We start from the raw sequence: 19,193 nt of genomic DNA, 5'->3' as shown, positions 1-19,193 counted from the left end.
GTGGTCTTGGTCCTTCTTTATGGTCCTTCTATAATGACTGCTTCTTTAACTTCTATGCTGTTAAGTACATTTCCCGAAGTTTTTGTTAGCTCTTAACCAACCAGAAAACATAATTAGGTAACTTGAAAATGGCAAACTAGATCAATTATGCATTTCCTTTTAAATGAAAAATAATTTGATCTCTAAGGGGAATCAATTTAAACTGAACTTAGATCAGCTGATGTTTAAAATATGAAGCACATTCATGAAAATGAAAATCAGCATGCACATATGTGGGATCGAAAGACATCTAAAGACACATTTTGGGTAATATATACATTTGATTTCACTTTGATCCAAAATATACATTCATAACAGCAAGCAATCTCCGAAATGTTGTGTCATAGTGTACATCAACAGCGTGGTAATACGAACATTTAGGATTTTTCATATTGCTTTATACATATTTATAAATTATACAGATATAATCAATTATTTAAAACCAATTGTTTTAATGGAGTTTAGCTGGATCTCTGATTTGGGCCCCAATTTGGAATTGCTACGTCCCTGGCTAAAGCCTGCTAAAGACACAAGACATAATTGTATTCTCCAAAGTCCCTATAAACAAAGCATGATGGACATAAAACAAGAGGCACAGGACTGCAGGTAAATAATATCTGTGTAATGTTGCCGCAGCTGTGATTATAGATAGATAGATAGATACTTTATTGATCCCAAATTGGGAAAATCTGGAATAAACATAATAAAAAAATAAATACAAATAAACAGCAAATATAAAAATATCTACAGTGGAAAATACATGTAATGAAAAATTCTGGATGAATTCAAATGCTTTACAAAAAATTCTGCAGCAACACAAATGTAGATGTGTACTAAAGTAGCAGACACCTATTAGTGAAATAAGATTTAGTGACAGACGTCGATAACTTGGACAGCTGCAGAGGCAAATGATCAGCTTTTGTTATAGCATTAGAAGAAAGAAGCCCAGTTGGCCCCTTGTTTTGGTGAGCAGACAGAATGCAGGACTAGGTTTGAATATCCCGCCCTGCCTTGCGACTCTCCCGAGCTCCAGGAGGCGGAGGCTCACATTAACGTTCTCTGGTCAGACACGGGCGGTTGTGTATCCGCGAGCTCCACTGAAGCGATTCAGGAGGAACAACATTTAAAAGCAACTTCGGTATAAACTGCTTGTTCTTGCAACTAGTAGCCGAAACCGTGTCCCCGTATCCAGCGTTTTATCCAGCGTTTCCTTTCTTTCCCGGAGATGTGTGACATCTTGGAAAACTAGTAGCGGGTATCGCTGCACACCGAAGCCAGGATGAGTGGCAGCTTCTCGGTGTCCGGCTCGGCGTCCTGCCGCTTCGCACACTACTTTGTTGTTTGTGGGATAGACACAGAAACTGGACTTGAACCAGACGAACTAGCAGGTAAGAGGTCTCTGTTCTATGTCATGTTATTTGTGGGAAAAAGCATGCACAACTCAAGCTCAGCACATTACATAAACATTGTTGACTACAATGATCCCTTAAAACATGCGTATTATGCAGTGCAATGCTACAATATGATATAAACCACACCACGGTTTGCAACCTAAACTGACAAAGCTGTAAGTCATCACCTTAATTAGCACCTTTTACACTATAAACGCTCAAATGCCCAGTTAATGGCTCATGGTTTACAGCTGCTCTGTAGCGAAGCTCTGCACACAATGAAAGGATGAAGACTGAGAGGGCTAAGTATCTTTTCTAAAGTTTATCATCTGATATAGGTTTCATGTGCTCTGCTTTAAACACGTCAGTGTTCATAACTGTAGACTACTGTGGTTTTTACTCAGTGTTTCCCCCCAAATAAAAGTCAAGTTGATATTATCTTGGGTCCGAAGTGTAATCTCCTGAAAAAAACGGAGGCGCTTTCTACCTTTTCAAGCCATTTTCATGAACTTTGATAAGGAAATAAACTCTACTCAATCTTAGTTTTTCAAAATAAGAGTGTCCTTTCATTAGTGTTCACCTGTTTATTTGTGTTTTGAAATAAGCGAAAGCTGAGTTGCATTAAAGGCAAGAGTGGTTATATGTGGTAATGCTGTTTCTACAGCAGGAGAATGATTTTAGTAACACAAGTGGAACAGAAAGTAGTGTTTATTCATGATGTTGCACATTTAGAGCTTTGATGTATAACTGTGTTTGATATAATGACTGCTGTTGTTGTTTATTCATAGCGACCAGGACATGTTCCTCTCCTCATGCCAGTACAGCTGTGGTTTGGTCTGACACCTCTCTCATTGGCTGGGTTACCTTCCTATTCACATTAGCATAATGTGTAGTTTTTTTGACGAGCTTCACCTTGTGGATGTAGGATAAGCTGAAGACTTTGTTGCTTTGGTGTTGCCTCAGTCAAGTTTGTAACTGAATCTCTGGGCCAAAGTTCACAATAGTAAAGTCTGTGAGTGTTGAAAGCAAGCTGTGATTGGCCCTTTTTAAAAAGCTGATTTGAAGTGGACTTTATGTTAGTGTGTGTGTGTGTGTGTGTGTGTGTGTGTGTGTGTGTGTGTGTGTGTGTGTGTGTGTGTGTGTGTGTGTGTGTGTGTGTGTGTGTGTGTGTGTGTGTGTGTGTGTGTGTGTGTGTGTGTGTGTGTGTGTGTGTGTGTGTGTGTGTGTGTGTGTGTGTGTGTGTGTGTGTGTGTCCTTCAGGCTGTAGCAAGTCTCTGAGGAGACACTGATAAGGCTCCACCATATTAAATCCATTTGCCGCACTGTTAACACTAATCACTACAACTTGCTGATCATCTGCTCTGTGTGTGGTTTAACTGGAACAAGATCATAGTCAGGGATGGGGTCAGATTAGGGCCTTAACAAATGATTAGTATCAAATGTGACCTCTTAAAGTGCCTTGTTTTGTCCAACCAAGAGTCCAAAATCCCCCCCCCCAAATGAAATGACTATTGAACAAGAGTCAGAGAATGTGGACTTGTTCTCAATTATCTATAATAGAAATAACATATTTTCTGTTTCACTACTACTACTGTGTGTTGGAACTCTAGATTAAACTCAACATTTGAATTATCTATGGACAGGTCTTGTTGGGTGAGAAATAAAAATGATCCACCCAACATACAGTTTCTATGAAGGACTGGTTGTGTTGATGATGTCACGGTTGTTGATTTGATCATGTGACGGGACACATCTTTGAGGTGGCCTGGGGGTGTTCTTGTCAGACATCATTAGCTTCTTGTATGAATCATTTTGCAGCTCTGCCACCTGTGACATTTTTCAACAATTCTTCCCTGTGATTTTTATTTCTTTATGTTTTGCTGAACACAGAATAACTGCAATCTATGCTGCTATTGGTGTGACACTAAAAGGATTTCTGTTTGCCCGGGAGTTTCCAAAACAACTGTTACCAACACACGCATCTCCCACATTTTCAGTGGTATGGTTTACGGACTCGGCTGATTGGCTTGACACAGCTCCTGTTGGGAAGCAGAACAAAAAACGAAGAAAAATCACGTACAAGGCAATTAACCAATACTTTTCACACCCTCCCGCTCAGCACTTACTTCCAGATCAGAGAAAGATGAAACATGAAAAGAGCCTCGTTGTGTGCCCGCTCGACTTGAGTTGTTTTTTGTTTTCTTGATGTCTGTTTTTCTACTTGTTCACTAATCGACTCAAGCCAATCAGTGATTTGTTTTGCAGACAGTCTCTGCCATCTTAAATCAGCATCAGAACATTGACTGAATAGTGCGAGACGTTGCGGGACACACATTAAAAACTCAACTGGCAGACGGCCCAACATTTACCAGCGATTGTTATTTGGATGGGGAGTCAGGGCCTTCAGGGTGCTTTCCAGTGGGTGTAGCCATATTCAGATACTATGCAAATTCAAACACTGGCATTGACTTTGAGAAGGATATAAGTGATGGTTGATTGGGACGATTATTATTCTACACATTAGAACCTATTGTGCCTTTTTTTTCTGCAGAATGAACCCTGTGCAAATCCACCGTGCTGAACCCCTGCAGGCTTTTTATGTAAGCCCCCAAAGTGATGCCATCAGAAGGCACGTTGGAGGACACCACTGTCCTATTTGCAATGCAGCCTGTACGACTTATCTGATGTGTAGCACATTCACTGACGGGTTTTGCTCAGCAGGCAACAGGAAACCAACACAAGAAACGTAGACTATCACATCAGCTGATCTATGTACACGCTAAGAAAAAGACTGACACACAATACCAGTGTGAGCATGGATTCCACTTTTTGTCTCAAGTGAACATAAATGAAGTAGAGCAATACATCCCCCTCCCGTCCATTCCTCCTCAAAGCTGCCCACCCCCATTTCTTTGTCGTGTGCCATCACGCTTCTACACTTCACTGGAGATCATTTACAATTCTGATCAGGCCTGTTGCTGTCCTCCCCCTTGACGCACCGTCATCCGGACGACACTAACGCCGCCATGATTGATACTATCAACATGTTGCCGTTGGCTCTCTATCAATCTTACATTTGGAAACATCTCAGCACCCCCAGATATTCCTGTGCCCTCAGTTTGAGGCAGCCATCATTGCAGTGACCCACATTAAGCAGTGTTGTATGCCTTTGCTTATTTTAGGCTGTGATTCCCCTCCTCCCTGCTCTTTGTGTGGCACTGTAGCCTTATTTTCCTCATCCCATTGTTCCAGTCAGAGGGCTAGACTTCCTGTAGACCTGCCTCGGGCTGAGCCAGGGTTTACACTGTGTTTCTCTCCCCGTCTGTGTGTGTCTCCTCCAGATCCTGCAGTGTTTAACTATTGATTTCAACTTACACCCTGTTATAGATCCTGAGCTCTTTGGTCCCAGGCTGGAATGCTAATCCGCTTCTTTTAATTCCTCCCGTATCGTGCCACTTTATCAGTCCATTCCCAGACACCCAACCCCATACCATGCCATTAAGCATCAGTGGTATAAATACCCCCTGGCTGGCACACAGAGCCTGAAATAGTCCCTGCATTCTAACACCAGATGCATTAGGGGTCAGCAGCATTGTGGAGGGGAAAGGTGAGAGGAGGGAAGAGCAGCTAATTTGGGGAGATGTGTAATGTTGTAGAAGGGGATATGCGAGGTGTGTACCACTTTATAAATAAAATATAAAAGCCTTTTATTTATTGATTTCATGCGTTTTCTTAAATGTTTTGCCACATAATTTCAGAAAAATTGTGAGAAATGGCCGTCAGGGTTTCCCTAACACAAAACACAACAATGTTTCAGATACAATACTAGAAAACCCTCAGCTAGAGCTTGTGAAAAATTGACATTTTAGCATTATGAATGACTCGAGTCTCTAATCAATCATCTAAATAGCTGGCAATATATTATCCGTCAGTCAGCTAATCAATTGATCCTCCAGTAATCAATAAAGAATGAGGGAATTGGCCACACTAAATTAACCCTTTAAAGGGCAACATATCGCACATTTATCAACATGATCTCTGTTTAAAGAAGAACAGAGAACAAGAACCACTGAAATGAGTGCAGTCACATCGTAGGGCACGTTTGTTTGCATGTTTCACTTCTGATGCATGCATGAACACACAGACGTTGGAACAGATTCTCAGTTTCAGCTCTCAGATGACCCCGGCTGTCAGGTGTTCAACCTGTCAGCACCTGTCCGCACTTGAAATGTTTTCCCAGTTTGGGATTAGTAAAGTATTTCTGATTCTGATTCACTTCACATTTGGCTCAAGCAGCACGGAACCTCCTCCTCCTCCTCCTCCTCCTCTTCTTCATCGTCTTTATCCTCCTCTACAGCCTTCTCTCTTTCCCTTTCATGTCATCCTCTGTCTCCATGCTTAACACCTCTCACTCCTCTCACCTGAGTGTCACCCACCGCTCTCCCACAGCAGCAATCCTCACACACTGAATAAGACAGGCTTTTTTATCCAGTTTCTTATCCCCTGTTTGTCTTTGGTTATAACTGTTAATGAGTTGATGTCACCTCAGTGAGAACTGGTTAAAGCACAGGGATTTACAACCAGCTCCACTTCCTAGCCAGGTGCCAATAACCCTCTTTAGAGCAGAAACGGTTTTCCTCTCTTCTTACAGCATGTCTATTTTAATGGCTACTTCAAAGATACGTAATTGTAAAGTTAAGGTCCATGTTCGACTGAGAACTACATCAAGCACTAAACATCCATCGAAGGGATTGGACAATTTTGAAAGTGCATTGTTGACGACCGGTACAGTGATGGTGCAGGACTTTTATCAATGCCAAAGCTTGAAAAAAAGACCTTTTTAAACCCTTAATTGATAACCACTGTTGGAACGACGGATGTGTGCCAACAATCTAGCAGTGCCCAATCATATGAGAGTATTAGGGCTCTATTTTCTTTATTTTATTAGTTTGTAATACGTCTTACCTCCTGTTGCCGCAGCCGTTACTCTGAGGGCAATCACAAGAAATATTACTCACTGACTTTTATGTCAAAGTGACTCATTTAGGCATTAGACTGACGTGTAACGACATGAACTCTGATGCGACGATGCTGTACGAAGGTGAAAGGACTATGCTAGTAAAACATGCCCTAACCTGTGACATTCATTTGCGTAACCCAAGAACACACCTGTATGAAGCTGACCAGACTCTCTGTCAGGAGAAGAAGTCTAATCCTGTTCCTGCCTATTGATATTCAGTTGGTTCAAAGGGCTCCCTTGCTGCCACTGGGAGCTGGCAGGTTAGCCAGTGCAGCTTTAAAGACCACTGGAGCTCGGAGGTGTGCAGGCCGGGGCGGAGGTGGGAGTGTCCTCAGGCTGCACAAAGAGATTTGAGCGGCTAAAGCTCCCCCTCTGGCCCGGACCATCTGTCCACACACACAGACCGGCCTGGGAGTCAGTCAGCACAAAGGCTGCACGCTGACACTGCCCACTGACGTATGCTCATGATGACAGCGGCAAACAAGAACGACGCATGCCCCTGTTGTCAAAGCCAGATAATGGTATATGGCAGGACCAATTCCGATAGCTCATTAAAACAACCAGCTAACCTCTGTATGCTTGTTTTATTGTAAGGGATGAATTTAACGAGTATTGTGACTTTATAATGTATTCACTACTGCGATAGATTTTTACATCTACTTCTTTCTTTCTTCTTTGCTTTCTGTCATGGCTCATCAGTCCCTTCCTCTTCTCTTCCCCCTGTAGTGATTTTGTCCACCTCTCTGCATTTCGTCCTCAGCTCGTCGCCTCGTGCGCTGTTAGCCCGGCCAGGCTGCCGTTAAGCCTGTTAACGTAATCCGTTCAGACAGTTCCTCCGGGCTACACTGAACGCAGCGCTATAATGTCACACACACACACACACACACACACACACACACACACACACACACACACACACACACACACACACACACACACACACACACACACACACACACACACACACACACACACACACACACACACACACACACACACACACACTGGTTCATGTTTTTAGCCATGTCTCCGCTCTCTTCTGCATTGTTTGACCAGAGGCCTACTATTGTTTTTTCTTCAGCCGCTCAACTAGAGGTCAGCTTCTTAATGGCTCTTGATGTTTCGGTCTCACTCGCAAAGTAATGATTTCTTCTCCCAATTTTCGGAAAAGGAAAAGGCTCCCATTAAGTGGAGTTCAGGCCTCTACGTTTGAAAGAAAGAAGCCAGTACAGTCAAATAAAAACAATCCGGTCTACTTTAATCTGTTTTGTTTTCATAATAGGTTGAGCATCTTCAAATTTGGACGCTTGGTTGGACTAAACAAGCTTTAAAAGATTGTCCAACAATATATAAATGCAGGCAAGTTTCATACTTATTCCAAAAGGCCACGTGGGGGAAAGTCTAATGTTTTATATCCTAAAAATAGGGATAGTTGTAAACTAACCGCAGTGATGGAGTAGTCAATTTTGAACCAAAAAAGGAATGTAGTCGTGTAAAGAATGAAGGGGAGATGTACACAAAGCCTTAAACCCTGCTTATGTTACACCACTGCTCACCTGGCTAATTGCTGGGTGAAATCGGCATGCCTTTTGTATTGTCTGTGTTTGAGACAGTCCTATTTTTTATTTTGTCATTAGAAGGTAGTGGCAGATTCTGACGATATGAAGCAGACCTGACCAAAAACCTACAGTAGTGATTATAGGCAAAATCCCAGCATTTCCTGAGGTTGGAAACATATTCCAGGTAGTGTGTAGGTTTGGAGCAGGAATCAACCCCTCCGTGCTGATGACAAATGATACACCTCCAGTGCAAATTGTTGGTTGTAGTTGAAGAGCTGTGCACCTGCCTGTCGTCTGCCTCACATGTTGAGTGTCAGGGATCTGTGCTCTCATTCAACACTCATACAGTGTAGGAGAGACTGCCATGTGCTGCTAGCCAACCTTCAAGGACCGGGGGTGGGGGTGGGGGGAGTAGTAATGATGGATGATCTGCCTCTGGGAGACAGCAGGACCTCACGACCTCCGAGGATACTGCTAGCTGTTGCTGACTGGTCCCATCCCTTTGCAGATGCCTCTCCGTCTCCAACAGCAAAGTGAGCAGTTGATCTTAGGAGGCATGGGGAGCCATTTCACAGCCCCCCCCCTCAGAGCGACCTCTGACCCTCAGCTCCATATGTTCTGTCTCCATGGGAGAAGAAGGAGACAAAAGAGCAGAGGGAGTTGGGGGTTGTTGTTTTGGTTCACTGGAAAGGCCCACAATTGGTTTTAGATGGACTTGAACATGGACACTGAACTTTACTGTTCTTGGGTCCATCTTTTCTTTATTGTACTTAGTGAAAACCCTTGTAAATGAGTTAATTTACATTGAATGTGTCCACCAGCAATGTTTAAAGAGCACGAGTGAGCCCCCAGATTTTAGGCTTCAATGGTGTTTGTCGGAAAAATATCAAAGAATCTGTCAAAGAATTCTGAGTCCCTTAATTCAGCCAATCTTTTTAACTTTCTAAGTGGCAGAAGAGGGTCAGGCTCTGCAGTGGTCCATGAAGCCTGGACTTGCGGGTTAGGGGTTAGGGTCGCACTTGCACTATAAAAAGCGAGATGGTTGCCTCATATGAAGAACATGTCCCAGTGTTCGTATACTACCCAGTTTAGCATGTAAAGGTCATCCACTCAGTCCTGAGGAACCAAGCCTTGAGTTTCCCCATGGTGCTATCTTCGAATGTCAAACCGTGTCCCCCAGGAACTCAAGTGTTTATTTGGAAATGTCCCTGACATTTTCCCTGTAGCTAGTATTGTTCTTGACTTCTTGGCCGTAAAAAGCTCAGAAATGAGTATCCCTTAGATGTAGCTCTGTGGCTTACGACACCAGGAAAAGTCCACATCTAAATTGTGTAACAAAATGTAGATATTTCCATCTGAATCCTGAACCACTGTGGTCCTAATATCCCTTTTTAAATGCAAAAGGTATATGATTGATAAATATCCTTTATTATGAAGGTTCCCAGTGAGCGAACCAGCATTATCTCAGTGCTGGGACACGCTATGTTAGAGTCCAGTACGTTTCCTTTGATAGCCGGACCACACTGGGCTGCTCCTCTCTTGTAGATGGATGGGCAGCTCTTTAATGTCCGTAATGTGCAACATCTGCACTCCCCTTGGCCATCCACTGTGATAGCCTTTTGATGGACTGGGTCGTAAAATTCCTCAGAATATTTCATGAGGTGTGCATTAAAACAGTTTTATGACAATAATGCATTTTCGGAAGCATTTCATATTCGATTTTTAATGGAGAATAAACATAGCAAGTGTTGAAATGATGCCTTTAAAGGGCATAAAGAGAAAAGATGAACAGAGTCCCTTTAATGTCAACATTAACAAAGCAGATGATTTTTGAAGCAACCCTTGTTGTAGCTTCTTTGATATAAGGATTCTCTCCTTCTTATATCCCTTGTTCCAAACCTAAACCAATGATTGGTGTATTTCCCACTCCCAACATATTTTATTGGACGTGAACTTTTAACTTTCTTTAGAACACTTGTGGAAATCTTGCCTTTGAAAGCTGTAACCTGAAAGTGAAGGACTAGAGATTCAAGAATATCACATTGTGGGTTAATCAACAGGATTTACTTAACTTGGACGTTAACCTGTCAATGAGGTTGCAGTCAAAGATATAATATTTTCAATAAAAGCCCTGGGTATTTCTACATGTTCCATAGATCTAAAAAAATAAACACTGCATTATACCAACCATATTGTCATCTTATTCCCTTTATTTTTACCTTAGCCCTTTTCCAGCTGCCCTTCCAATAAGTGCAAAGACTGACTTGTGTTTACTCTGGCGGATCAATAGTGTTTGTGTTTGCAGTGATTGTGTGATGGTACACTCTATGCTCTGAATGTTTACATACGAGTCTGTACACAGGCCATGCTGACGTAATCAAGCATTGAAGAGAATTTGGTCCGCAGAGAAAAAGGGAGATGGAGGAAGGCGGTGACCTGGGGAAACAGGTTGCCAAGTTCTAACCACAACCGAGACAGCTGTGATTAATGAGTCTGAATTAATTTGCATTGATTGCCTAATGCGATTCTGGAATATAATACCTCCTAGTCCCTGGTCACACACACACACACACACAGTTGACGGCAGCTCCAATAGACATCATCATTGTGAGTGTGAAGCGCGGCGCTATGTCAGGCAGACGGTTTATCTCCTTACATAACTGCGATAGGCTGCACCACGGTAACTAAGGCCCCTTGTGACAGATTACGGCCACTGCTGCGTCACCTCACTGGGAGACACGCTGGTCACAAACGGCACTGGATTATACAGAGCGGAGAAGATTTATTTATTTATTATATAATTGCCTCTCAGGCTAATCACAAGCAACAGAGTGTCTGACGGATGCTGGGGGGGCATAAAGTGTCACAAACAAACATGCTGCATCCTTTTATGCACATATCTGGTTGACAAGCTTTATATAAAGTCAACACATGCACACGACATGTGCTCTTATAGATCAGATTACACTTTAGTTGAAGGCAAACTACAGTTCTATTAAGTTTGGAGGCTCAGTTTTGGCAAAATCATTTTTGAAATGGCTTTTCGTGGAGCCTTTAATTCCTCAAACGATCAGAGAAAAGAGCCAAATATGAATTCTGTTGTTCATTTTGACGCTTAATCTGAGGAAATCAACGACGGCACTAATTATATGGTAAAACACCTAAGACATCCCATGTTCACATTTTCCAGACAAGCATCCTATCTATAGGTGCAGGAACGAGTCCTAACCTCAGAAATGAATGAGTTTGTTTGGATCCTGTGATAACGCAATTCGTTAATACAAGTACTGGTGCAAATGGAATTTAAGTTCACGTGTACTGTTTCTAGAAAACCGAGTGTGTGCTTGTGTGTGTGTGCTGGCTGGTTAATTGGACTTTGATCTCTCACTGATTTGAGTTCCAACTCATCCTGACTTCTGGTCAGAGTGATAAGGCTGGGTAAACAAAGCATGACCGCTATCAGATAAGCCAGTGTACTCCGTGTCCTACTGTCCCTCACTGCTGCTTTGCAAACTTTTTTTATTTGTTCTAAGCCGGAGAATGGATTGAATCATCTCCTTTTTGCTTTGGTCTTTGGTCTTTGGTGTCTGTGTCATGTTCGTCTGACCGAGTAGAACAGTAACTTAAATGTTCCCTGAAATCAAAATAAGGGGGCAAAGACAATATTTATTGGTGATTTTTGCAGCAATGAAGTTCAAGGTTTTTTCCATTTCATCCTGTTTACATCTATTTCCAATCAGCAGCTGGTAATTCATCTTTTTAATGAGATTTTCAAAACAGGACTCACCTGTAAAGGAGTGTTAACAACGTGGTGTTGGTGCTCAAGTAAAGGAACAAAAGGCTTGCACCAGCTATTTCTTTTCTTTAAACAATTGCTACTCCAACAGGACAAAAACGTGTATTTTGTTAGGGACTATTTTCTGTGGCGGATTCATCCACATTTGGTGCTCTAGTGAGTATTTTTGGCAGCAGGATGTTGTTTGTGGGATTGAGTCCACATAAATTAAAGTGTGTGTTCATGGTGAACCCAATGCATGAGTCTCACTGATGGGTTTTTACTTGTTTTTGTACAATAATAGAGATTTGAGACACAGAGGAAGAATATGTATCTTGCTTTGATACATTCCCTGTTAGAGTGGCTTTGATTCACAATAAGAAACAAGTCTATACAGCAAGTTAAAATGCTAAAAATAGGTTAAAATTGCTATGTTTGGAAACAGAAAAATATATTTTATAAAAAGGGTTTCTAATTTACTTAAACTCTACAAACTCCCGACAACAAATTTAATTGAATAGAAACTGAATAACAGGTGACTGGTGGTCTGATTATGTCACAGACACGGTGAATCCCTCAGAATGTGTTCAAAAAACTACCAAAATCTCTCCAACAACATCAACAATTAGTTTTTCTGCGTATGATTGGTCACACTTACTCCCCGCTACATGTAGCGCTCTCCCCCCCCCCTCCTGGAGTCAACATCAGGTTATGTAATTGGGCCATGCACGGGTGGGCTTGTCGAGGCAGATTAGACAGATTCTGCAGCTATTTCTGAACCAGTGCCTTGGATTGTTTATCCCGGCGGAGTCAAGGGCAAAACGTGACAGGACAGCAGAAATTAGAACTCTGACTGACTGATGGATAGTGAGGAAGGAAGGGATTAGTTATGACGTGCCTCCAAAGCATGTCTGTCTGTTTTCAGTTCATGGATATTTCCTCACCGGCAAATATATAAATAACATTGGAAGGGGCATCGGAAATCAATCGGAAATCAATCCATTAATTCACACATTTACCGCTACTTTATTCATGCCCCTAATGGTCGACTGTAATGCAGAGTTCTCACAGTTCATAGTAAACAGAATAAACATCAGTACGGTTTAAACTTTCGGCTCTAATCTCTCTAGAACCTTCTGTCAACTTCAGTTTTCACTCACTCCGGCAAGTTTCTAAAATAATAGGACATTCGCTGCTCCCAGTGTCCTCTCCTTTCTCTTCATCTCTCCATTCGCATTATATCAGAGAAGTTGCTTCGAGGCTGCAGTGTGGGACGATCGGCCGAATAAGCTTATGCAACCGTCCTGCTCATCCTTAAGGCCATTCCAACCAAGCTGCCTCCTTAAAACCTCCCTTACTATTTCTCTTGGTTTTGTAGCTTTTATAGGATTGTATCCGTGATACAACCTCACTAGTATTGTCTGCTGCCTGTCCCTCACCCTGAGGTAGCCCTGTGAGATGAGTTGAGCTGAGGGGCCTGTTTGAAGGAAATACAATTAACATGCGCCTGGGTTCAAATGGGATGACGTAACCTCCATTAACAGCTGCCTTTTACCCCCTCTCTGTGTGCTACACGACGCACAGGGGTTGCTGTGGAGACAAGAGAGCATTTACCCAAGACAGATTATTGTGCTGAAGGGGGGTTGATGAGCTAAAGAGAGCACTAACATCTCCGCACCCCCTCTCCACTGACTTGCTCTCATCCTTTCTCCTTCTGAGTGTATGCAGTGATTTATGCTGACTGTCAGCGGGCCAGGATTTTAAGTATCGAGCGTTGTGTTTCTGCACACCCTAACACACACACACACACACACTGTTAATGTCTGCCAATGAAAATCAAGTATGGCTGTCATGCAGGATGTAAAAACACATGAGAAAACATCATGTTTCTCATAAGTTCTCTTTGTTCAGGCGACAATCTGACAGCGCAGCACCTGGCACAGTGAAACTTGTTAAATATTTACGAGAATCTCACCAGCCAGCTGGCAAATTTAGTTTCAGCCATTTGTCTGTAGTGCAGACTCGGTGGGGAATTTGTTTTTGACAGATGTGCTGTCAATAAGACCAACATCAAACTAACATTACTGGTGATTGGATCAGCATTGAGCAAACCAGAACATAAAATCTAATAATATGGCATTATTAGTACTTATATTGACCCAAACCAATTATGTGATGATGCTGTATTTAAAAAACAAAAACAATTGCTACTCCAACAGGATGAAAAAGAGTATTTTGTTTGGGACGGTTTTCTGTGGCGGATTCATCCACATTTGGTGCTGTAGTGAGTATTTTTGGCAGCAGGATGTTGTTTGTGGGATTGAGTCCACATAAATTAAAGTGTGTGTTCATGGTGAATGGGGCACCCAATGCATGAGTGTGTCTCACAGCATTTGGTTTTTACTTGTTTTTGGACAACAATAGAGATTTGAGACACAGAGGAAGAAAATATATCTTGTTTTGAGACACATCAAATATTGGTTAGTAGATACATTCCCTGTTAGAGAGGCTTTGATTCACAATAAGAAACAAGAAGGTAGTCTATACACCAAGTTAAAAGGGCAAACTAGTAAGAAAAGTTATGTAATTTACAAAGACAACTCCTTGGTTTAACGGCTCCCCTCAAACTGCTCTGTAAACTGATCATCCTAAAGATCAAAGATGTCTGCGGTGGGCCTTTTGGAGAAGCATGTTTTATATATCCAACTGAATATCTTATTTTCTTTAATCTGTGTGTGCACCTTGCCGAGCCGAGCTGGAAAAACCCTCTGATCACATGTGGAGGTATATCAAAACAGGCAGACCTCCCTCCCCTCTCTTTATGCTCCTTTAGTGTTTCTGCAAGCCCCTTATCGTGTGACAGTGGTTTATTTGATGATAGAAATAATGACTCCTTTTAAGGGGATCTTCTTTTCCTTCACTGGAATGCTTGTTGCGCTGCATGGAAAAAAGGAGTGGCAAAAAAGGGTTAAATGTTCGGATTGGGTTTGTTTGGACAACGGAGGCACCCAGATTTTTACACCACACCAGGGCCTGTAATCATGCTGTAGAGCCACTCGCTTAAAGTGAGGAACAAACCCCATGTGAAGTAACTCAGTCCTACTGACAGCAAATGTAAGTCTTGACCTTTGCACCTATTAATTAAGGCTCTAACTAAATAACGTGTATATTCAGCAGACGGTAGAATCACTTCCGTTGCTGGTTTGTCTGTGAAGACAAAAACAAAACGTCACTCGCGTTTACTGGCAATTGAAAAGAAGAATATTTTTAGCGGGTTTTCCCGCGGTTAAACATTCCAACATATGAAGGTCATTCAAAAACACGGATACTACTAACCCCCCTGAATATCTTGCTTTGTTATTCATTCATATTAATTCCATTGACTTTAAATGATTTATTGTATTGCTAAGCTGCACTTTGTACAAGTCAAAAAAACATCCTGCTCAAATTGAGGAAGAAAAATGCTGCGGTATGAAAAAATAAAGTCCTTTTGACATAAGCATGTAAACATGTCACAGTAGAGGTACATCATACAAATATGAACCTGAAAATGAGCATTATATGGCCCCCTTAAGTGTCATTCATGGTAGCTAATCAGTGATCAAAAAGTGATTAGAAATAATAAATCAGCATTTCACATTACAACCTTTACAATCTTGAATCTATTCCTGTTTGAAAAAGAGAAACGGAGCAACAGATTGGGGAGGTTGACATAAGTTTGTTGTTGCGCTTGCTTTTGTTAGTGGCCTTTTAATTGAGAATGGTTGTTTGCACCTCAGATGAATAAAAAAAGCAGCAGAAGATCTTATTAAAAATGTTTTATCAGTAGCAACTGGTGAGCTGAAACTTATACTTCAGTTTTCTCTTTCCAAAGTTTCACTTCTAGGTGCTTGATAGAAATGGCTCCAGACACCCAGAGCTCCCTACAGTTGTGTTTGGGGGATGATTTGACTGAGTTGTCATGTCCGTTATAAAAGAGCAGCTTTGTTTCTGTCCTGTTTAATAAAACGCTGTCTCAGCACACTCCACAGCTGTCCGCTCTCTTCCACTTTCTCTTTCTCTTATGTTGGCAGCCTTGTTCGTATTCCCACTGCGTCATCCCTATCTTGTGCCCTTTGCTTCGTGCTCGTCTCCCACACCTCGCTGTCACACGTCTCGTTCAACAGCATCACGATCTGTCTTTCTGTCTCTGTTAGTCATCCCGCAGCGTATATTTTTACATCTTTTTGTGCGTTGCTCACTCCCTTCCTCTTCTGTATTCAGACAGTGTTCAGGCTTGGTCGATTCTGCCTTTGTCACTTCTGCCACAAAGATGGTCTTTTCACACCCACGTCCGTCTCTTTCATAAAGTCTCAGATCATTTTCAGTTTTCTTCAGCCACAGTGCAACGTTTGCCAGTTGGAAAAGTTCAGGAAAAGTTTAACTTCTGGAAATTGTGGAGAAAGAACAAGTGTTCACGTGACACCGCAACACATTTAGGACATAATCATCGATTTGATAGTGTATTAAAAGAAAGTGTTCCTTTCAGAACCATTAAAAACATTTTGGATTATAAGCAACCATATTAAGTTATTTACGAGCTACTTTTGAATATGTGAATGCCATTGTTACTCTTCGTTAAGCTACGATGTATACAACTATTCAAAATCCCCTTTGAGCTTCGGTGCTTCAAATGTGAAACGGCTGTGCAGATTTCAGATTTGTAGATAAACCAAACAAGAAAAACTATCACAGACTCACTAAGCTAGTTGAGACCTGAGCCCGACACACACACACACACACACCTGTCCGCCTTTTTATAATTAACGTTATATATATTTTCTCTCTGCAAAGAGTGACTCCCTCCCATCGGGCGCATCACCATCACCACCTCGACTGAGCTCTGCAGCTGCTGTGGGAACAGCTGCCTCTGCGTGCATGTGGACAGAAACGCAGCTCAGACAGCTACTTCCTGTCTGTTTTACATAGCTCATATTAATGTGTGAAGGAGCAGTGTTTCTGAATCCTGCTATTTCTAATGCTTACTTATATACAGTCTTATATTCATAAAGGGAAGAGTGAGATGCATCCAGCAGTGGCTCAGTAAGTAGGGGCTTGGACTGGGAATCGTAGGGTCTTGGAGAGGTCCCAGTTCACCTCCTATGCCCTGCTGTGGTGCCCTTGAGCAAGGCACCGGACACCTCCAATCCCCCCTCCCCATTGCTCGCTGCACAATAGCTGCCCACTGCTCCTAGTACTAGGATGGGTTAAATGCAGAGGACCAATTTCACTGTGTGTGCTCTGCTGTGTGCATGTATGTGACTAATAAAGAGGGTTTCATCCTCCGATTCTTCGATCATCCTCTTACAAGACAAGGATAGACACAGTTAGTGACAAAACAAAAGGCACGCAAAAAATGTATTTTACTAATGTAGACTCAGTATTTTTGTTTTCAGATTTGCCACAGTTGCCTAAACCTGTTGAAAATGATGTAGTTTACGTACAAATATTCAAAAATTAAACAAAAAAACATCAACTGAGTAGTCATGAACTATATCCAGTTAAAAGCCAATGCGCAATGGTGTAAGCCAAAGTTTTGAGATTGCTGAAATGAAAAGTGCAATACAAATCAAATGTATTATAATTAAGTTATTGTGTCTTTTGCATCCTGAAACTGCTCTAAAATATATATATACATTTTATTTTGCTATTTTTATTTCTCATAAAGTGCTTATTGCTTTTTGCTTTCTTGCATTTGTTGTTTATTGACATCATTTATCTACAGACATCATTTATCTACAGGCTAGATTATATTTTTTAGTGACTTTACAAACCCACATTATGTATCTCTTTTCGGCCAAAAGAAGGAAATGTGATGTACTACTAAATCAAAAAATAGCTCAATTAAACAGAATTGTTCAACCAAATACAAAATGGCATCTTAGGTTTGAGTAATTTACTGAATCGGGATTTATTCAAATGTAGTGTTAAAGTTTTTATCTCACACTTTTAATATTTAAGGGAACATTTGTGGAGGAATCACTGTGCAACGGGTTAAAGGAGTATTGAATGCTGATGGCTTTTATGTTTCATTTTAGTGAGTGTGAACCGTTTATCACGACATACACACCTCCTCCTTCAGTGTCTCTGATTTGGTTCAGTGTAGTGAGGTTTATCTCCGGCCCTTTCATCAGTCCGTGCCCGAAGAACGAGAAGTAGATCAACAGCAGCGGCTAATCTACTCGCAGTCAGGTGACAGAGAGTCATGAAGAGGGGACACAAAAGGACCCGAGGGAACGACTAGAGCATGAGCCTGAATGAAAATGAATCCGCCACCCTCAATGCCTCCTCGTCTTTTCTTTCCCTCTCCTTTCCTACATCCTTCTCCTCGCCACCTTAAAAGCGAAAAAGAGAAGAACAAAGCAGTGTTTGACAGCATGACAGGGGGATGACATCACCACGGTAGCGTCCTGAATGGGGCCAAGCGAGCCAGCTTAGTCCTGGCACTCGGACACTGGACCATTGTAACACACACACACACACACACACACACACACACACACACTTGTCCTGTGCACTGTCTCCCTGCAGCCCCTGATCCCCATCATGTAAAGATATTTCGTAATGATTAAGAGAGGTGTTAACTGCCCCCCTCCCCATTGCACCCACACACATTTTTGGTTGTCCTGTTGCCAAGGAGACAGATTGATGCTACTCTCACCAAGACAGTGCCAGGCGTCGGCAGCCAAGCCTGGCGAAGAAGGCGCTGCTTCCATTAACAGAGAATGAGAAGGTTGAGTGTGCGGTGTGTGTGCACATATGAGCTCTTTGGAGGCTCATGTGTGTGGCCAGGCACGCTGCCCAGTTGTAGCAGGTGCTGCTGGTGGAGCCCTGGGTGGTGGAATGTGTTGGTGATGCCAAACGGATGACAAGTGTGAGAGCCGCAGATCTTCTCCTGCTGGTTTGTAGCAAGGATTTGGCAATTTGGAATTTTGTCTTAGTCTTGCCTTAGTCCAGTTACTCCACAGGTTTGGAACTCCATTCGTTCAATTGGTTATCTAGCCTTAATTAAGAACAGATTACTGAGCGACCTACTGGACATCACCAAAAAGATTCAAAACAACACTAAGCAAGTACTAGGAGACAACAACCAACCAAGAGACACGAAAGAAACGACAAAGACAAACACAACAAAGCCACAACACGCGGTTGAGAAAATGGCCACCTAGATATGCAATCCAACTGAAAAGAGGCAACTAAATGTCTCGGAAACAAAACTCAATATCATTTTCACCGTGTTGTGCCAGGCAACTCGTCTGTGGAATCGCCATACTGATGGAATTACTCTTACTCAAGTGAAATCTAGGTTGTGATAACCAAGAATTTTGAGAATAATGATTCCTGCAAAACTAATGAATAATTTGTCTGGA

At 42.0% G+C, this 19,193-nt stretch overlaps 1 protein-coding gene across 2 annotated transcripts in view; it reads left to right on the top strand.

Moving 5' to 3' along the window:
* Positions 1-1,038: 1,038 nt before the first annotated feature.
* The window catches only part of LOC134879103 (DENN domain-containing protein 5B-like), a 52,614-nt gene continuing 34,459 nt past the window's right edge, over positions 1,039-19,193 (top strand). The window contains exon 1 of one of the 2 annotated variants that reach the window (XM_063905425.1): positions 1,039-1,427. In XM_063905425.1, the coding sequence (XP_063761495.1) occupies positions 1,319-1,427 (109 nt within the window). In that variant the 5' untranslated portion in view covers positions 1,039-1,318. The remainder of the gene's footprint in view (positions 1,428-19,193) is intronic. The other variant, XM_063905424.1, reaches the window with a different exon arrangement.

Source organism: Eleginops maclovinus, chromosome 17 (genome assembly GCF_036324505.1).
Source record: "Eleginops maclovinus isolate JMC-PN-2008 ecotype Puerto Natales chromosome 17, JC_Emac_rtc_rv5, whole genome shotgun sequence".
NCBI classification, from domain to species: Eukaryota; Metazoa; Chordata; class Actinopteri; order Perciformes; family Eleginopidae; genus Eleginops; species Eleginops maclovinus.
This window is presented reverse-complemented; position numbering and strand designations above follow the sequence as displayed.